This window comes from Gallus gallus, chromosome Z, assembly GCF_016699485.2.
Source record: "Gallus gallus isolate bGalGal1 chromosome Z, bGalGal1.mat.broiler.GRCg7b, whole genome shotgun sequence".
Lineage (NCBI taxonomy): Eukaryota > Metazoa > Chordata > Aves > Galliformes > Phasianidae > Gallus > Gallus gallus.
Window position 1 is genome coordinate 38,542,620 of NC_052572.1, and position 18,077 is coordinate 38,560,696.

An 18,077-nucleotide genomic window follows, 5' to 3' on the forward strand; every position below is an offset into this window, starting at 1 on the left:
TCTTTTCTTTTCTTTTCTTTTCTTTTCTTTCTTTTCTTTTCTTTTCTTTTCTTTTCTTTTCTTTTCTTTTCTTTTCTTTTCTTTTCTTTTCTTTTCTTTTCTTTTCTTTTCTTTTCTTTTCTTTTCTTTTCTTTTCTTTTCTTTTCTTTTCTTTTCTTTTCTTTTCTTTTCTTTTCTTTTCTTTTCTTTTCTTCTTTTCTTTTCTTTTCTTCTTTTCTTTTCTTTTCTTTTCTTTTCTTTTCTTTTCTTTTCTTTTCTTTTCTTTTCTTTTCTTTTCTTTTCTTTTCTTTTCTTTTCTTTTCTTTTCTTTTCTTTTCTTTTCTTTTCTTTTCTTTTCTTTTCTTTTTTTCTTCTCTTCTCTTCTCTTCTCTTCTCTTCTCTTCTCTTCTCTTCTCTTCTCTTCTCTTCTCTTCTCTTCTCTTCTCTTCCCTTCTCTTCTCTTCTCTTCTCTTCTCTTCCCTTCCCTTCCCTTCCCTTCCCTTCCCTTCCCTTCCCTTCCCTTCCCTTCCCTTCCCTTCCCTTCCCTTCCCTTCCCTTCCCTTCCCTTCCCTTCCCTTCCCTTCCCTTCCCTTCCCTTCCCTTCCCTTCCCTTCCCTTCCCTTCCCTTCCCTTCCCTTCCCTTCCCTTCCCTTCCCTTCCCTTCCCTTCCCTTCCCTTCCCTTCCCTTCCCTTCCCTTCCCTTCCCTTCCCTTCCCTTCCCTTCCCTTCCCTTCCCTTCCCTTCCCTTCCCTTCCCTTCCCTTCCCTTCCCTTCCCTTCCCTTCCCTTCCCTTCCCTTCCCTTCCCTTCCCTTCCCTTCCCTTCCCTTCCCTTCCCTTCCCTTCCCTTCCCTTCCCTTCCCTTCCCTTCCCTTCCCTTCCCTTCCCTTCCCTTCCCTTCCCTTCCCTTCCCTTCCCTTCCCTTCCCTTCCTTTTTTACCTCAGTGTTTAATAGTGATGACAGATATCAGGCTGCCCAATCTTCAGCCTTAGGCAGCAGTGACTTTCCGTCTGTGGTTACCAAAATTGTGAGGGAGCACTGTATCAGTTCAACATTCGTAAGTCCATGTAGCCCAGTGGGATTCACCCCAGAGTGCTGAAGGAATTGACAAACATGACAGCTGGAGCTCTCTCAACAAATTACCGAAGGTTGTAGGAGCCTGGGGAGGTCCCTGCAGACTGGAAGATGGTCAAGGACATACTGACTAACAGGAAGGTCATAAGGACACCAATAAAGCTACACATCTGTTAGTCCAAACTCTGTGACTGTAAAAGTTATACAGGTTGTCCTGGAGGACACTAAAAAACTAGATTTAGACAAGAAAGACATGCTCTTTTCCTTTCACTGAAATTTGACTGATCAAGAATATAAGTTTTCATAAAATGGTCTCTGATTCAGCAGGGGGAAAAAAAAAAAAAAAAAAAAAACCAAATAACAAACTGCCCATAAAGAAAATGTTAAAAACAAAACATAAGGAGCTCTTTAAATAATGTAACCGTTAGCAATGGGAGTATGTGTTGAAATACTGTGGGTTGTCTCCACAAAAGATACTGATCTAAAGCTCTAGGTACACCTCTGAATTTGCAAATTTACAAGCAAATTTGATGGACAACTTCTACATAAACCTAGAAAACTGAGAAGAAAAAGAAAAGAAAAGAAAATGAAACTTTAGTACATTTTTGGGAAATTATAAACTAGCTATAGAAATAAGTGGCTACCACTTGAAAATAAATAATTTGTTTCTAACTGTTTTCATGAAGTTTCAGAACTGTTTTCATGAAGTTTCAGTTTCATAAACTTTCTGAAGATTTCTTTTCTAAAAAAAGATTTCTCATGAAATTCCGAATTTCTGTATTTCAGCATGAACTTTTAGTAAAAAGACACAGTTTTCAGGAAAATATTACAAAAATAAATGTATCAAAGTTCCTTATTTTAATAATTTTTACTTCAGATCATAAATAAACAAGCATTTAGTTTGTTCGAAAAGTATCTGCCTATCTTTTAATTCTCATTTTTTGAAAGGAACTTGTTCTGGAAATACAAATGTCAAGAAATATAAAATGTTCTTTGGGTTGCCCTGATAGAAAATTCCTTAAAATCAAAGAGACAGGAAGACCTACAAAATTATGCAAGAACTCTGAGTTTAAGCAAGCCTCATTCAATGTCACAGAAGGACATGCTATTAACAGAAACTAAGAAGCCATTATACATTGAATAAAATGTCAGATGTGATTAAACTAGTAATGATGAAAAGCTGAACAGAAGAAATAAATGTATGATTGTAATTATGTACTAAATATTTGATGAATTAATCCAGTTTCATTGCCTTCAAAATGAAATTTAGCTCTTTTACCATGTATAGTTAAGTACAGCTCTGGTAATGAAAGCTTTACAAGAACTACAGTCTGCTGTACCCTGTTGCCAGCTATCTCTGCTTGGTGTTCTTCAGGCTAAGGTGCACGGGCATTATGAGCAAACACCTAGTTAGACGTCTGGCAGCAGTGCTGAATATGGTAGCTAGCTATGGTAGACCTGGATGTCTTAGTTCCCGTCTATGCCCCTTATGTTTCATATGGAAAATTCAGTGTTCCTCAGGCACTGGGGATCCCCCTGCAATATCATCTTACACATTAACATTACCAAGCTGGACAGAGGATAGAAAGCATTTGTTCTTTCAACCATTTAACTCTATATGATCGAGTCTGTTGTAATCCTTATCTTCCTCTAACAGATAAAAAGCATATATGAAACTTATAATGAAAAGAGCTTATTTTTCACCCTCCTCCAGTACTGAAATACTAAAAGTTGCTGTACACTTCAAAATTAATGTAGTTATGGTACTGTTGCCATAACTTACTGTGGTAGTTCAGCCTGGGCAGGTCTGTGTAGTGAATCAAAACACCATGACTAGCTCTATGCAGTGAGGTCTAGAAAATGGCTCCTAAGCTAGGAGGAAACTTAAGGACAAGAAGAGTTAGCTAAAAGAATATTACTTTCTTATATGTTCCTTATATCATGGATTTTACCTACATAAACTATCTATGACAGAAAAAAAAACAAAGAAAATTAACAGTTATATCCTTTTAAATACAGCTGTGTGTAAATAGACAGATGCAAGGTTTAGATAATGTACAATATACTATACAGTACATTTTAGATAACCTTTTTTGTACATGTGCAAATAGAATAAAGAATGTAACTTTTTTTTTCATACTTTCTTTCTACATCCTCTTCGTTCATTATTTTGTCACTTCCTAACTCTGAGGCATTTAAGTTCTTGGGTGATTTTCCCTTGTGACTTCTCATATACACGACTTTCAGAATCAATCACAGAATCACAGAATGGCTTGGGTTGGAAACGATCCCAGGGATCATCAAGCTCCAACCTCGCTACCGCAGGCAGGGCTGCCAATCTCCACATTTAGCACTAGACCAGGCTGCCCAGGGCCCCATCCAATCTGGCCTTGAACACCTCCAGGGATGGATGGGGCATCCACAACCTCTCTGGGCAGCCTGTTCCAGCACCTCACCACTCTCATAGTAAAGAACTTTCCCCTGATATCCAGCCTGACTCTTCCCTTCTTCAACATAAAACCGTTTCCTCTTGTCCTGCTGTTATCTACCCTTTCAAAGAGCTGATTCCCCTCTTGTTTATAGGCTCCCTTTAGGTACTGTAAGGCTGCAATGAGGTCACACCACAGCCTTCTTTTCTCCAGACTGAACAAACCCAGATCCCTCAGCCTGTCCTCACAGGGGAGGTGCTCCAGACCTCTGTTTTCTAAGAATTTTCTTCCCAGATGGTTGAAAAAAGATTTTATGTACATTCCTGACAGTGAGATGGAAAGAAGTTACAAGATTGTACTGCACACTGCAGGGACCTAGCTTTTTACAACAGAAAAGGAAGCCAGTGGTAGACAAAAGGAAAAGTACCTTGTTTCTACTAAGCAACTTCTGCTTTGCACTCAGTCTTCTTTACTTGATCCTATACATCATACTCTACTATAGTGAAAGCTTACCCATAAAAATAAGACAGGAAGTTTATTTGCAGAGATAAAAAAACTGAATTTAAATGACCTATATCCATCTCAAGTTTTCTGAAACAAAGAATATTCACCCTTGAGGTCTCAGCATTTCTTTTTTTCTCCTCAGTCCATACATATTTTATATTTCCATCTTGCCCAGTTTTTTCTCTCTCTTTTCCCTTTAGACCACCCAAAGTGTTACCTCCTTACCACTGCTTCATCCTCCAACACCAACCCCATGTTTCTAGGCCTTTTGTGCAACTACTTGGTAATAACTTAAATGGAGTTTCAAAACTCTTCTAATTGTTTAGCATGCCTTACTATGAAAATTCACAAACAGTAATTCATTTTTTCTAATTGGCATGCCTTTGGGTTGTCCTGAGAGAAATACTGAGATTTTGAGGTTTCTTTAAAATATTTTCTGTCTGTTAAAGTGCCATGTCCTATTATGGTATAATGCAGATAATAAATAACGCTGTGCATTTGTCATCATGCAATCATGAAGTTCCAAGAAGACCACGATAAAGCTGTCTAATGATGACACAAATTAAATAACTACAATCAGGAGGGAGGGCATATTTTTGTAAGATCTGATAGAGATAAGGAAACGGGGGAATGATTTTAAAATAAAAGAGGAGAAGTTCATGTTAGCTATCAGGAGGAAATTCTTTACTCCAAGAGGGTGTGTGGCACTTGTACAGGCTGCCCAGAGAAGCTGTGGGTGCCTCATCCCTGGAGGCACTTGAGGCCAGGCTGGATGGGGCTCTGGGCAGCCTGAGCTGGTGGGATGGAACCAGGCAGGGGGAGAGGAACTGGGTGGACTTTAAGGTCTCTTCCAACCCAATCCATTCTGTGATTCTAATTATTTTCTACTTGCTTAAAACTGGAGATTTACAAGCTCTACAAATACGTCTTTTCTTGAGGAACATTGCCACTTAGCAACAAAGTTTCTCTCTCACTTCTGGACAAAAGAACTGCCCTAGCAGCAGCTCCTAAAACTTTTTCAAGTTGTTTGGGAAACTACTCTTTTGTTCTTTTGCTAAGTAGAATTCAATGCCAGATAGTACTCTGCAGAATAGGGGAAAATTGTTAACCATTTCATTTTATAAGCAGACTTAAGAAAACAAGATGGAGAAACTGAAAACAAACAAACAAACAAACAAACAAACAAAAAACCCCAAAATGTTAAGCCATCAGGTAGGCTGACTTCCAGTCCAGATGTCCTCATAAAGCCAAGAGAAAGTATGAAAATATCTGTTGCACAAACATTGATAACGTTAACTGTAGAGTCATTTTTTTTCCTCCCTGTTGTCAATAAAAAGACTAACATTGGCTCCAGTGTAAAACTGACAATTACTTGTAATGTTAAATTTGATTATAAATTAGAATATGGTAAAAACTAAATAAAGCAAAACAAGAAGCCTAGAAAGATATAGGGAAAACAAACAAACAAACAAACAAAAACCCACCAAACCAACCAACCAACAACAACAACAAAAAAAAAAACACCAGAAAAAGAGTTAGAAAAATGAATTAGTTTAACAAATTCAGCAAGATGATGGCTGATAAAGAAGGCATCATTTATCAAAGTAATAAGACAGAATTGGTCTGTTTTGGAGCTGTTTTCTAGAGCAGAGACACCTGGTATCTCATAGAACCCTTTCATACTTCTAAAGACCTAAAACTTTCCAAAGTAATGGGAAATGTCTCTGACTAGAAAAAAGCAAGCATATTCACAGTTACAAAATACAGGATATTTTACATAAAAATGAGAAATCTAGCTGATTAAAACATAAAACACCATAGTAAAAATTCCAAGGCTCATTTTTTTAATGCTTTCATGAGACAAAATATCTAAATAGCTTCCAAAGCATTGTCAGAATTTTGTCAGAATTGCTATGCTGGCACAGAATGAACATGAATAAAGGAAATAGAGCAAAATGGCTTAGGTCTCCAAGACCTAAATGCATAAAAATATATGTTTTTACAAACAAGTTGTATGTATTATACATTTTAAAATATAATATTATTTTAAGTCTATCATTAGTAAAAACAAACAGAAAAAGATTTTTTGTTGTTACTGACTGAGTTGGGCAATACACAGTAATGAACAAACTCAAGAAATGCAGGAAAAAAAAATTGTCAATCACTAACAGCATATGCAAATATTATTTTCTGGTATCCTGAATACTTTTTTCTGTGGAGAAGTTGGATGCTCTAATACATTTGCTAAGGTATGCAGGGAGGAAGTCTGGAAGGCAAAAGCCCAACTTGAACTCAGATTGGCCACTGCAGTAAAGGAGAGTAAGAAATCCTTTTACAAATATATCAATGGCAAGAGAAGAACCAAGGATAATTTCTATCCTTTAATTGATGCAGCGGGAAATGTGACCATGAAAGACAAGGAGAAAGCTGAGGTCCTCAGTGCTTTCTCTGCCTTTAATAGTCAGATCAGTTATCCTCAGGGCATTTTGTGCCCTGATCTGGAAGTCTGGGCTGATATGCGGAATATCCCCCGGAGATTCAGGCGGAGACCGTTAGGGAGCTCCTCCTCCATCTGGACTGTCATGAGTCCATGGGACTGGATGGGCTTCATCCTAGGGTGGTGAGGGAGTTGGTGGGGGTGATTGCTGAGCTGCTCTTGGCTATCTACCAGTGCTCCTGGATATCTGAAGAGGTTCCAGAGGATTGGAGGCTTGCTGCTGAGACTCCCATCTACAAGAAGGGCCGTAAGGAGGATCTGGGGAACTACAGGCCCGTCAGCCTGACCTCGGTGCCAGAGAAGGTCATGGAACAAATCATCCTGGGAGAGATCACACGGCTCTTGCGTGGCTTCCAGGGGATCAGGCCCAGCCAGCATGGGTTCATGAAAGGCAGGTCATGCTTGACCAACCTCATCTCCTTCTATAACTGCGTGACCAGACCGGTAGATGAGAGAAAGGCTGTTGATGTAGTCTACCTAGACTTCAGCAAAGCCTTTGACACGGTCTCTCACAGTATTCTTCAGGGGAAACTGGCTGCCCATGGCCTGGACAGTTTTACCCTCCATTGGGTAAGCAACTGGCTGGAGGGCCGTGCCCAATGGCTGGTGGTCAATGGAGTTAAGTCCAGCTGGCAACCCGTTTCAAGTGGTGTCCCCCAGGGGTCGGTGCTGGGGCTCATCCTGTTTAATATCTTCATTGATGACGTAGATGAAGGGATTGAGTGTACGCTGAGTAAGTTTGCAGATGACACCAAGTTGGGAAGTAGTGTTGATCTGCCTGAGGGTAGGGAGGCCCTGCAGAGGGATCTAGATAAGCTGGATCACTGGGCTGAGGTGAATGGGATGAGGTTCAAAAAGGCCAAGTGTCAGGTCCTACACTTTGACCACTGTAGTGGAATTCCAGGGTCACAGCCTGAACCAATGGGTGGGCTATGCGAGTGTGTGAGTGCCTCGAACGGCGGGGGGTGGTGGTCTGGAGCCACCCCTTCTGTCTCTGCAATACTTCCTGTGCAGTCTGAGTCTGCGCGGGTCCCTCTGTTTGCCCCCGCCCTTCTCTCCGGCGGCGCGACGGTACGAACGGGGGAGGGACACATTCCTCAGCTCGTCTCTCTCTGCGCGCTGTTACCGGGAGGGGTGAGTCAATTCCTTTTGATATCTTTTCCTCGTGTGCCTTTTTCTCAAATAAAGGCTCTGTCATTGCCTTCATTTGTTCTACAACCACAATAACACCATGCAGCGCTATAGGCTTGGGGATGAGTGCTCGGATGACTGTGAAGAGGAAAGGGACCTGAGGGTGTTGGTTGATGCTCAGCTGAACATGAGCCAACAGTGTGCTCAGGTGGCCAAGAGGGCCCATGGCATCCTGGCCTGCATTAGGTATAGTGTGGCCAGCAGGAACAGGGAAGTAATTGTCCCCCTGTACTCGGCACTAGTGAGGCCGCACCTCGAGTACTGTGTTCCGTTTTGGGCCCCTCATTACAAGAAAGACAGTGAGGCCCTGGAACGTGTCCAGAGAAGGGCAACAAAACTGGTGAGGACTCTGGAGCACAAGGCTTATGAGGAGCGGCTGAGGGAGCTGGGATTGTTCAGTCTGGAGAAGAGAAGGCTCAGGGGAGACCTCATTGCACTTTACAACTTCCTGAAGGGAGGTTGTGATGAAGAGGGGTTTGGCCTCTTCTCCCAGGCAAATGACAGGACCCGAGGAAATGGCCACAAGTTGTACCAGAGAAGATTTAGGTTAGAAATTAGGAGAAACTTTTTCTCTCAGAGGGTGGTCAGGCACTGGAATGGCCTGCCCAAGGAGGTGGTGGAGTTGCTGTCCCTGGCAGTGTTCAAGAGGCGTCTGGATGAGGAGCTACAAGATATGGTTTAGTAGCTTGTGGTACCAATGGGAATGGGAAGGCAGTTGGACTAGATGATCTTGCAGGTCGTTTCCAACCTTGTGATTCTATGATTCTATGATTTATTTTTCATGTTTTACTTGTTATTTCCAGATTGAATACAAGAGACTGGCACAACTACCTGGAAGTCTGTGAGAACAGAAGACTTCGGAATACTTTTCAATGACTGAAATATAACACGGATTTTTTTTCTTATTTGCAAAACCAGAGAGAATACAATACATATCCAGGTCACATCATTGTGTGGTTAGCTCTGAAGTGGTGAAATCTTGCCCATTTGTTTATTTCCTGGACATCGAGAACAGTTGTTGAATGACATTACATTATTAAATCATTTACTAACTTACCAAAAATCCAAATCTTCATGTTATTTTCAAAGCACACAATGGCCATAACATAGGATTACTTCAGGTACTTACAGTTACTTCAATTACTTACTGTTTGTATGCTGTGGAAACACCATGGATGCAAGACTATGATGGGAACTCAGACAGTAACAGCAGATTCATTGTTACGTATATTTATAGCTGCCTAGGGCATAAAGCCCATACTTAAAAGTCTTCACAGCGATTCACAGGCACAGAACATTTTTGATGTTTCCCCGGCACCCAGGCTTTTGGGCAGATCTGTGCTATGTTTACCAAGATTTGATTATAAGGAATAAGTAAAAAACACTCTTAAACTTTGAAGGAGTCAGTAGAATGAAAAACCAGTGAATCACTGAATCACAGAATAATTAAGGTGGGCAAAGGCCTCTGAGATCATCTAGTCCAGCTGTCCACCCACCACCAATAAATCAGTGCTGACAAAATGGATACTCAGCTCTGCTCTGTAAAAGAAACAAAGTCTGGTGAGGAGCAACCTGCATCAGATTCTCTGCAAAATTTTGAATTTTCAATCTGAAGATGTCTATTTACTTACAAATTCCCTTTTAACTGTAACTTGATTGTGACTGTAGTAACTTGCAGATTTCAAGATCTAGGGCAACTATTTGACAGAACATGACAGAAAATTACAGAAGCTCTATTAACAGTGCGATCACTCCTCATCTTGCCTTTGTCAGGCTTACTTTTGATGCAAACACATGACACTGTATGTGTATCAGTTGCATACTGATAAGTTTCTTGCTTCATCCACATAACAATGACAGGAATGCTGTGATTCAAATTTTGTCCTGAACTCCCAGTTTTACAACATACAGTATAACTGACACCAGCATTAACAACAGAACGTAAGGCTGAAGACTTTCCAGTAGTTAATATCTTTAGATACCAAGTCCACTCCCCTGGAATCTTCAGAGATCCTTTCTATCTTCCACTGGCTAAAATGCACAGGATTCTAAGTTACAACTGAATGAACAGATCTTGCACTTCAGATTAATTTCCCAAAGAAAATGGGGAAATGACTATAAATTCAACCCACATGTGGTTATCATCTATCTCATACCTTTGATTTGTAGAGTTAAGATGATTTGTAGACACCACCCAATACAAAAGCAGATTTCTGACTGAGAGAAAAGATGGCTCAGAAAACTAAAACGGGTGAATTAAAAAAAAAAAAAGTGATTAAGGATTAATCAAAAACAATTTCAAATGTGCGTGAATAGCAGTGAAGATGTATTGTAACTCTTACTCCATTAATGGTGAGTTACCAAAACAGCACAGACAGCATTTTATGTAGATGTACCACAGATGTGAGTTTGCTTGAGTTTTGTCTGTGACCGTAAGAGGCATTACAAGCACTGCGAATATTTTGTGTTATAGTCATAACCAGAATCTGCTGTTACCATTTGGATGATTACGGCCCTGCACAGTTTGCCTTTTATGCTCAATTCACAGAATGTCATGATGAAACAACTTGTACAGACAGTGATCAGAGACTTACTGAAATAATTCCCGTTCCAGCACACTTGATTGCAGCACTCAGGGTGCTTTGGTTACTTTTGATGTTGATAACATCAGCTGTACGTTGTATTACACCTCTGTGAACACACAGCATTCTGGCAATGTTCCAAGGGCCCTAATCTGTTTAATTTCTTTAGATTCCCATCTTTAAAGTTTAATCCTGCTGTCTGCAAGCAGACTAGAAACATTAACTGCCCAAGTAAGTGAAATGCTGCGACACCGATTTACAGCAGGCATTTTCTGAAGTGGTTGGTGTCCCTTTCAACAAATGACCTGCTATGCCAGGTTGGGGATGTAGACTATGTGGAGTTGCTGGGGTGAGAAGGCGGGTACATCTAATGCCCTCCACTGAATGCTAACAAGGGATCTCCAGTAGGAACTGCCAGCAGGTCTTTCTGAATAAAGCCAGCAAGGTAATGAGAAACTTGGCTAGGGAAGAAAGGTTTGTTTGCTCTCAAACCTCTCAGCCCAGCAGGCAGAAGCTACTGCTGTCAGCCAAGATGCTGCAGTGTATTCACCTCACAGTGAGCATAACATGCCTCTCTGGTAACACAATTATGCGGACAGCAGGCAACAGGCTTTCTGTTTTTCCGGCCCTTCCTTAAAAGCTCTTTTAGAAAAGGGAAGCTGTGACATACTAACACCAAAACCTCTACGAACCATTCCCAGGCGCCAGTTTGCCGCGGGAACAAGCAGGCCGCCTGCAAGGCGCACAACTAAGGCCGGCGGGCCGCGCTCCTCCCGCATACCCAACCGGCCGCACGCTCCCTTAAGACGCGCAGCCCCGCGCAAGCCACCGGCTGGTGGGTTCAACGGCGGGGATCACGGCCCCACGCGGGGCGGGACGGCCGGGACGGGACGGGACGGGGCGGGGCGGCCGTTGGACGCGGCCATTTTGAAAGCATGAAAAAGAGGGGCCGGGGGAGAGAGGTTCCCGCGACGACCTATTGGGGCCGGTTCGCTGCGCCACGTGGCGGCTGGCGGGCGGGCGGTTGGCTGCCAAGGGAACGGCCACGCGTGTAGGGGCGGCCCCGCGCCGTGCGGGCCGGGCGGCGGCGGCGGAACGGCGGTGGCGGCGCTGGCAGGCTGGGGAGTAGCTGCGAGGTTAGCTCCGAGCCCGCTCCTGGCCGTGGCGGGCGGGCCTCGGGGCTGGTCTGGGCTGGCGGGGGAAGGAGGCGGCCGTGCCCGTGCTGGGCGCAGCCGCGAGAAGATGTGTGGATGTGTGGAAGGGGGGCGGCGGCCCGGCTGTGATAGCCCGGGGTGCCCGGCCCGGGCAGGTGGGGGCTCTGCCCCGCTTTGTGCGTGTTGGGCGATGCGCGTTGTCAGGGAAGCGGAGGGCGGAGGGAGGGAGGCAGGCAGCGCCCCTGGTGGCGGTGTGAGGTGGGCCAGCAGTAACGCACCGCTCTGCGCGGTGTAAGCGGATCTGTGTTGTGGTCGGCGTTGGGAGCATCTGAAGTGTGCTTCACGCTGCAGGTCGAGTCAGTCAAGTGTGTCCTTCAGGAGACCAGGAGGTGCTTGAGCAAGTGTATCGACAGAGTAAGCCTGTGCACGTGTCACAGCTCTGGGTGCCGGGCACAGCCCGTGCTTTTTTGTGAGCACATCTTGTACAAGAGCCCCCTGGCTTTTTTTGAATCCATACAAGCTTTCTATTTACTAAAAGCTTGCTTTGTGCAGCTGAGTATCTTAGGTTTGCTCTGTCATCTATTTTAATACTAGCCAGTAGCAAATAAAATATATATGTATATCAAATATATGTGTGTGTATATATATATTCATAACTTCTTTTGTACCAAATGAGTAAATTATTTTTCCTGATGTACCTTCTCAAAGCCAGTCAAGACATTCTAAAGTTTTGTTAGATCTGCTATCAGCCCTCTGCAGAAGTGTGCTGGTTTACCTAGTGATTGCTCAACTGGGAGCCTAGATAACCTTTCCACATTGAATGCTAGGGCCGGGAGCTCCATGGGTGTGCTGGGCCAGTGCTGGAGCAAAATGAACCATGAGAAAGAATACTGATTAAGTTCTGGAGATGAAAGCTGTGATGTCCTACATTGATTGATCCCCTGATATCTGGATGATTTTACAATAGATGGTCACTTTCTGAATCTGAAGTATTGAACTGCAGTTCACTCCTTTCAGTTCCAGTGACCATGATGTGCTTGTTATCTAATGCTAGCAACTTAGAGAGCTGAAATAAAAGGGAATGAATAATAATAACTAATAAATAAATGGGAGCAGAGGAACTAAGGACAGTGTAATACAATTTCAGTCACTGAAGTAACAACTTTTTTGAATCCTAAATTGAATTCTTAGAAGTAGCAGTCATCACACGCTTGCACATGTCCAGTAATTCTTCTCCATTCAGAATGTTTCTGAGGATTCTTGAAGCTTTGTAGACTTTAACAATATGAACAGAAGTTTGTAATGTCACTACTCGATATCCTCTATGGAATACTTAATTCTACCTTGAGCCAATTTGCAACCTCTCAGGCAAAATAAGTAAATAAAAGCATGGGAATTTAAACTTTTGGAGGATGTCTGTTTATGAGGGCTGATAGTGATAGGAAAAGGGAGAGTGGTTTTAAACTATGGCAGGGGAAGTTTAGGTTATATATTAGGAGGAAGTTTTTCGCTTAGGGTAGTGACACGCTGGAACAGGTTGTCCAAGAATGTTGTGGATGCCCCATCCCTGGAGGCATTCAAGGCCAGGCTGGCTGTGGCTCTGGGCAGCCTGGTCTAGTGGTTGGTGACACAGCAGAGGGGTTGAAATTCGATGATCCTTGTGGTCCTGTTCAACCCAGGCCATTCTATGATTCTATTAAAGAAGATCACAAGTAGTTCTGATGGGAATAGTCCTTTGTATCTGTTGATCTTGGGTCAGGAGATTTTCAAGGCTTTCAGGAATCTGCAGACCCTGATACAACTAAATTGAGCTTAAAGATGAAAATGTGAACTTACCAGCAGTTTGTGCTTCGATGTTAGATTTTTCTGGTTTTATTAAAATAATAAAATGTAGGTTTGTTTTTTTTCCCCCCATATTCAGCAGAGCTTAAACAGGTAGTTAATATTGTCTCAAATACAGCAACGAAAAAAATTGATGTCTTAGGTCTATAAGCATACTCATGTTTTGAGTATGCATGCTGAATGGAGATTGTTGCTGAATTAATTTCCTGTTGGAAAAAGTTGATATTTTTTTTCCTTATTTTACAGAAACATTTATCAAGTAGAAAAATGATTGACTCAGTCAAAATAAGAAGACAATGCATGCTGGATTTCTACTCGCACTATGAACATCTTTGTGCTGTTCAAGGCTCTGTCCCACTGAAAGCTGTGAAAACTAACCTGACTCAGGGTACTCTTGATCTAACTGTAGATAGGATCAAAGCTGCTGACTGGACACCACTACTAGATGCTATTAGGCATGATAAGACTCTGACTTCTGTTGGAATAAGAAGTTGTCATCACCAAGGTCTTGGAGAATCAGGTTTGTAGTAGTGGCTCTGGAGGATAAATATTTTGATATATATGTTAAAATTTATCGTATAAAACTTCTGTGTGATTAAATGCTTGAAAAGGAGGAGTTGAACCATCCAAGGAATTATTTTTATTTTAAAGCAGCAGCAACAAAATGTTTTGTAATTACAGTTACTTTTAAGTCAACGGAGACTGGGGGTTATCACTGAAAATTTTTGTTTACTAGGTGCTGAAAGATATAAAACTTACTTTAGAAGAAGAATTCCAGCAATTAGATCAAAAGATTTGACTGGCCAACTATGCAAAGCTATCAAAGGCTGTCTCAGCATCTCAGATGTACTAAAAAATTTGGAACTGCAAGGTTTGCTTCTGAGGGAGAGAGATCTAATACTTCTAACAAAGGTGAGAATATGTTACTATACAAATAAATGAAAAAAAAAAATGCTTGGAACCTAAGAGAAGCAGCAACTAAACTTCATCTCTGACAAATATGTCATGTATAAAAATGTGCCTGTTTTAACATGTCTGTGTTATCTACGGTATGCATGATTCTTTTGAGACATTTAGTGTAACATTGTTTTTTCTGTCAAAACCTGTCAAAATCGTATTACTTTCCTGTGCCCTGATTAAGGAAGGCTTATGCAGAAGTTGTTAACAACTTTCCTGTGTTGTATGTGGCTGTATACAATTTATACTTGTAACTACATTTACTGTGAATGGCAGAAGAAAAGTGGTGATAGACCAAGAAGATTAAAGCAGGTCTTTAAGGTGTGTTAATTTAGAATGCTTTCTCTAGTTTGCTTTCGAGAGGCTTCTAGGAAAGGAAATGCTGCTTGTTGCCTGTAGGCTAGGTTCCTCCTGTTTTAAGACAAAATGAACCAGCTTGAGGTGAGTGAGCTTTACAGTGAGCTTTGGCCTTCCTCCCAGCTTCCTAAAGTTTCTTGTAGTGACTAGGACTTCTCTTTATTTGTATATTTCTTTTTGAGTCAGTAAAAAACGCTGTTTTTATTCTGAAGGGCTTGGCCACAACTTCATCTCTAGAGAGCATTTCTTTAGCCCACTGTCCAATTGGAGATGGAGGATTAGAAAGTAAGTTATGAATCAAAAATGTGTCAATATACTTCTTTCTTACAGTCTTCAAGTGGGTTAGTTTTTGAAGTATTTCCTTTCCTGTTCTAAATTTGTTTGTAGTGATTAAAATAACAAAATACACTTTATTCATGAGTGTACATTATTTAGATTTGAATGTGCTTTCTTGATACTAGCAAATAGCTAAACTACTTAATAATTACACTTACAGTTTTATTTCTAGTGGTTGTAATATTTAAGTTTGAGATGAACTTTTCTCATCATGTTGAGACAAGTAAACTGGAATAACATTTTCTTGCATGTTCAGATAATCTTTGTTAAACACCTGCACTAAAATAGATAATCTTACAACAGCTTGAGGGCATCTTTGACCTATTCTTTGTCATGGCATTTGCCTATTAAAGTTGATTCAGCTTCTTAATATGATAGTGAAAAGGTGTTTGTTTTGATAACCTGATTGTGGTGTGTGTACCTAGCATGCATAAAAGCATGCGTACTTTTTTTGTTTTTTCCAGCAGTCTGTCAGAGCATGAAGAATTCAGCTACTATCAGATACGTTAACTTCACAGGATGTAGCCTTACCTGGCGAGGAGCAGAACACATGGCAAATGTATTAAAGGTAATTTTGTCTCATTTCTTGGAAGTAAATTTTCACAGTAACATAAATAACTAAGAATAACAACTAAATTCAGCTTGTAACAAATCCATGTCCCATTTTTTAATTTGATAATAAAAGCAGTGCTATTCAATATATTGTTTTGAGCTCAAGGAATGGTTCATGACTTGAAATCTTCTCAGGGAAGAGAGGTTATGGCAGCTACGTCACAGATTGCCCTCTTAAAATATATATGTATCCTGAAAACAGTATTTCATTGTGAGAGGGCTTTTGCCATGTAATTTTTTTTTAATGCTGAGCTTATTTTATTGTGATGAATTTCGTAAGCCTCCAAGTGATCGTCTGTGGAGACTGAATTATCTGTTACTGAGGTAGGTATAAGCATCTTAGTATACTAACATAAGCAGTAGTGAAGGAAAATGTTTTGATAAACAATAAGAAAAGTACAGGCTATTCTGTGTAGCCTATGCTGATCACTTTGCTATAAATGGTCTGAGCTCAAAGGAAGCAGTATGTCTCCTTTGGAAATATGTTCTCTTGCATCTTCTTCCAAGTTTTTCCCAATATATTAAAATATAGCAGGATGGGATAATGAATGAATGAGTTATCATTTTTAAATGGCAGTGAATGTGCAGGCCTGCTTTTTGTTGTAGTTATTGTATTGTTGTAGTTAGAGTCCTTGACTCTGATTGTAGAATTAACCTGTGCTATTGAATGCTTGTTTGTTTGTTTTTTCTTTCAAGCTCTAACCCATTAAAGCATATGTGACGTTAAGTGTGTGAACAGTCTTTCTGAAGTTTGTAAAACTGTATGCAAAAGAAGCATATTTATGGTGTGGGAAATCTCAGTTTGTTTTTTCTTAATAGGCTTTGCTTAAAGAAATAACAGTTTATGGTCTTTATTTTTCTTCAAATGAAGATTAGGGCTGTAAATGATAGCTGTTGAGGAGCGCTTTTATCATTGTTACAAATGTTTCAAAATGTCTTAAGTATTCTTAAGCATTTAGTAGAAATAATGACAGTGTTTGCTGTTGAAAAACTACTAATTAATAAGTTTGTGACTAGCACAATATTCTAATTAATGTTAACGCTGGCTTACATGAAAGCATAACATTTCCTGCTGTGTATGACTTATTCAAGATGTGTTGTAAGTGGGCAAAGAAGGTGGTAAGATGTTTAGAACTCTCTATTTGTGTTTATTAACTTCACTGTGAACTGGATGATAAGAACAAACATGACTTAACTGTAATTCTGAAGCATGACTTATGTTAGAACATAGTTTAAGAGATACAAATGCTTCAACACGCAAGCCATTAAATACTAGTTGTTATCTGTTTATTATTTATAATGGCTTTGTCATCACATTTGGTAACACTTTGTTTCAAAGCACCAGGCAATGAAGAGACATGGTGAAGCTTGGGCTGAAAGTTTGCGTTACAGGAGACCAGACCTTGACTATATGACAGGCTTGAGGCGTATTACTTTCAACTGCAACATGCTTGTTGGAGATCGAGGAGCAAGCGCCTTTGCAGATTGTCTGGGAGAAGACCTGTGGCTTAAAGGTATTGTGAAATACTGACTCCTAAGATATAGTAGAGGCAGACTGGAAATAAGACTTGCTCTCTATTATAGCAAATGTAAGCAGGAGAGTAATTCCCTATTTATCTAGGAAAGAATAATCTTTGAAAAGCAACCTCTTTTTAGAGGAAGTGTCCTGTAGGATACTGGAGAAGTAATTTGTTCTATAGTATGTATGAAATGACTAATACTGATGGTACAATTCAAAGGATTCTGTACATGGAATCAAGTTATTTCAATACCTAATTGTCAGAACCAGATGTACAGATAGCATGCATATTGGTGTAAGAATATCAGGTTAGAGGTTACTTAAGCAGACTGGACATGTGGTTATGGGTCCTGATGAGATGCACTTAGAAGTGCTGTAAAAGATCCCTGACATCACTGTGAGTTCACTCTCAGTCTTTGGTTGAACTAGGTGATTGGAAGAGGAGTCTGAGTACAGGAGGAAAGCAGGTGTTACTCCTGTTTTCGGGAAGGTCAGAAAGAAGGACTCTGGGGAGCTGTAGGCCAGTGAGCCTTGCTTTGATGTGTTTTTTTTCGGGGGAAGGGAAGATGGAAAAGTGCTGCCATCCAGTGGGTCCTCAGCAAACTGGAGAGTTTCAATGCAGTAAAGACAAGTTCAAAAGTCCTGCACTTGGGAAGGAATAACCCCATGTACCTGTACATGCTGAGAGCTGACTGGCTGGAGGGGAGCTTAGCTGTAAGGGACATGGGGGGGGGGGATCCTTTTGTAAACAATGTTTACTGTGAGCCAGCTGTTTGTCTTTGTGACAAAGAAGGCTATCATACACTGGAAATGTTGGTAGCAGCTAGAAGAAAATGATCTGTCCTCACTACTTGGCACTGGTGAGGCCACCACACCTGGAATAGTGTGCTCCTGTATAGGAGAGAGATGAATCCTCTAGAGTCTCACAGAGGGCATCAAGGAACAGGAGAATATCTCCTGTGAGGAAAGACTGAGGGAGCTATTGCTGTTCAGCCTAAAGAGAGAAATCTTAAGTGCAGATTTCCTCAAATGTACAGCTATCTGA

At 41.0% G+C, this 18,077-nt stretch overlaps 1 protein-coding gene and 1 long non-coding RNA gene across 8 annotated transcripts in view; one reads left to right on the plus strand and one right to left on the minus strand.

Annotated features, from left to right (window-relative positions):
* Window positions 1–18,077, plus strand: part of CEP78 (centrosomal protein 78) — a 53,359-nt gene that overhangs the window by 17,865 nt on the left and 17,417 nt on the right. For 2 of the 7 annotated variants that reach the window (XM_429164.8, XM_040656426.2), the window contains exons 1-6: window positions 11,309–11,391; window positions 13,498–13,771; window positions 13,988–14,163; window positions 14,778–14,850; window positions 15,366–15,469; window positions 16,853–17,027. In XM_429164.8, the coding sequence (XP_429164.3) occupies window positions 13,519–13,771; window positions 13,988–14,163; window positions 14,778–14,850; window positions 15,366–15,469; window positions 16,853–17,027 (781 nt within the window). In that variant the 5' untranslated portion in view covers window positions 11,309–11,391; window positions 13,498–13,518. Of the gene's footprint in view, window positions 1–7,529; window positions 7,617–8,476; window positions 8,795–10,948; window positions 11,091–11,308; window positions 11,392–13,497; window positions 13,772–13,987; window positions 14,164–14,777; window positions 14,851–15,365; window positions 15,470–16,852; window positions 17,028–18,077 lie in introns of those variants that run through there. The other 5 variants (XM_046905925.1, XM_046905924.1, XM_040656424.2 and 2 more) reach the window with 5 other exon arrangements.
* On the minus strand, window positions 899–11,538 carry LOC121108586. Its single transcript, XR_005843215.2, has 3 exons — window positions 10,268–11,538; window positions 2,836–2,935; window positions 899–1,156 (listed from the first exon to the last, which is right to left on the minus strand). It is a non-coding gene; the product is annotated as an uncharacterized LOC121108586 (long non-coding RNA).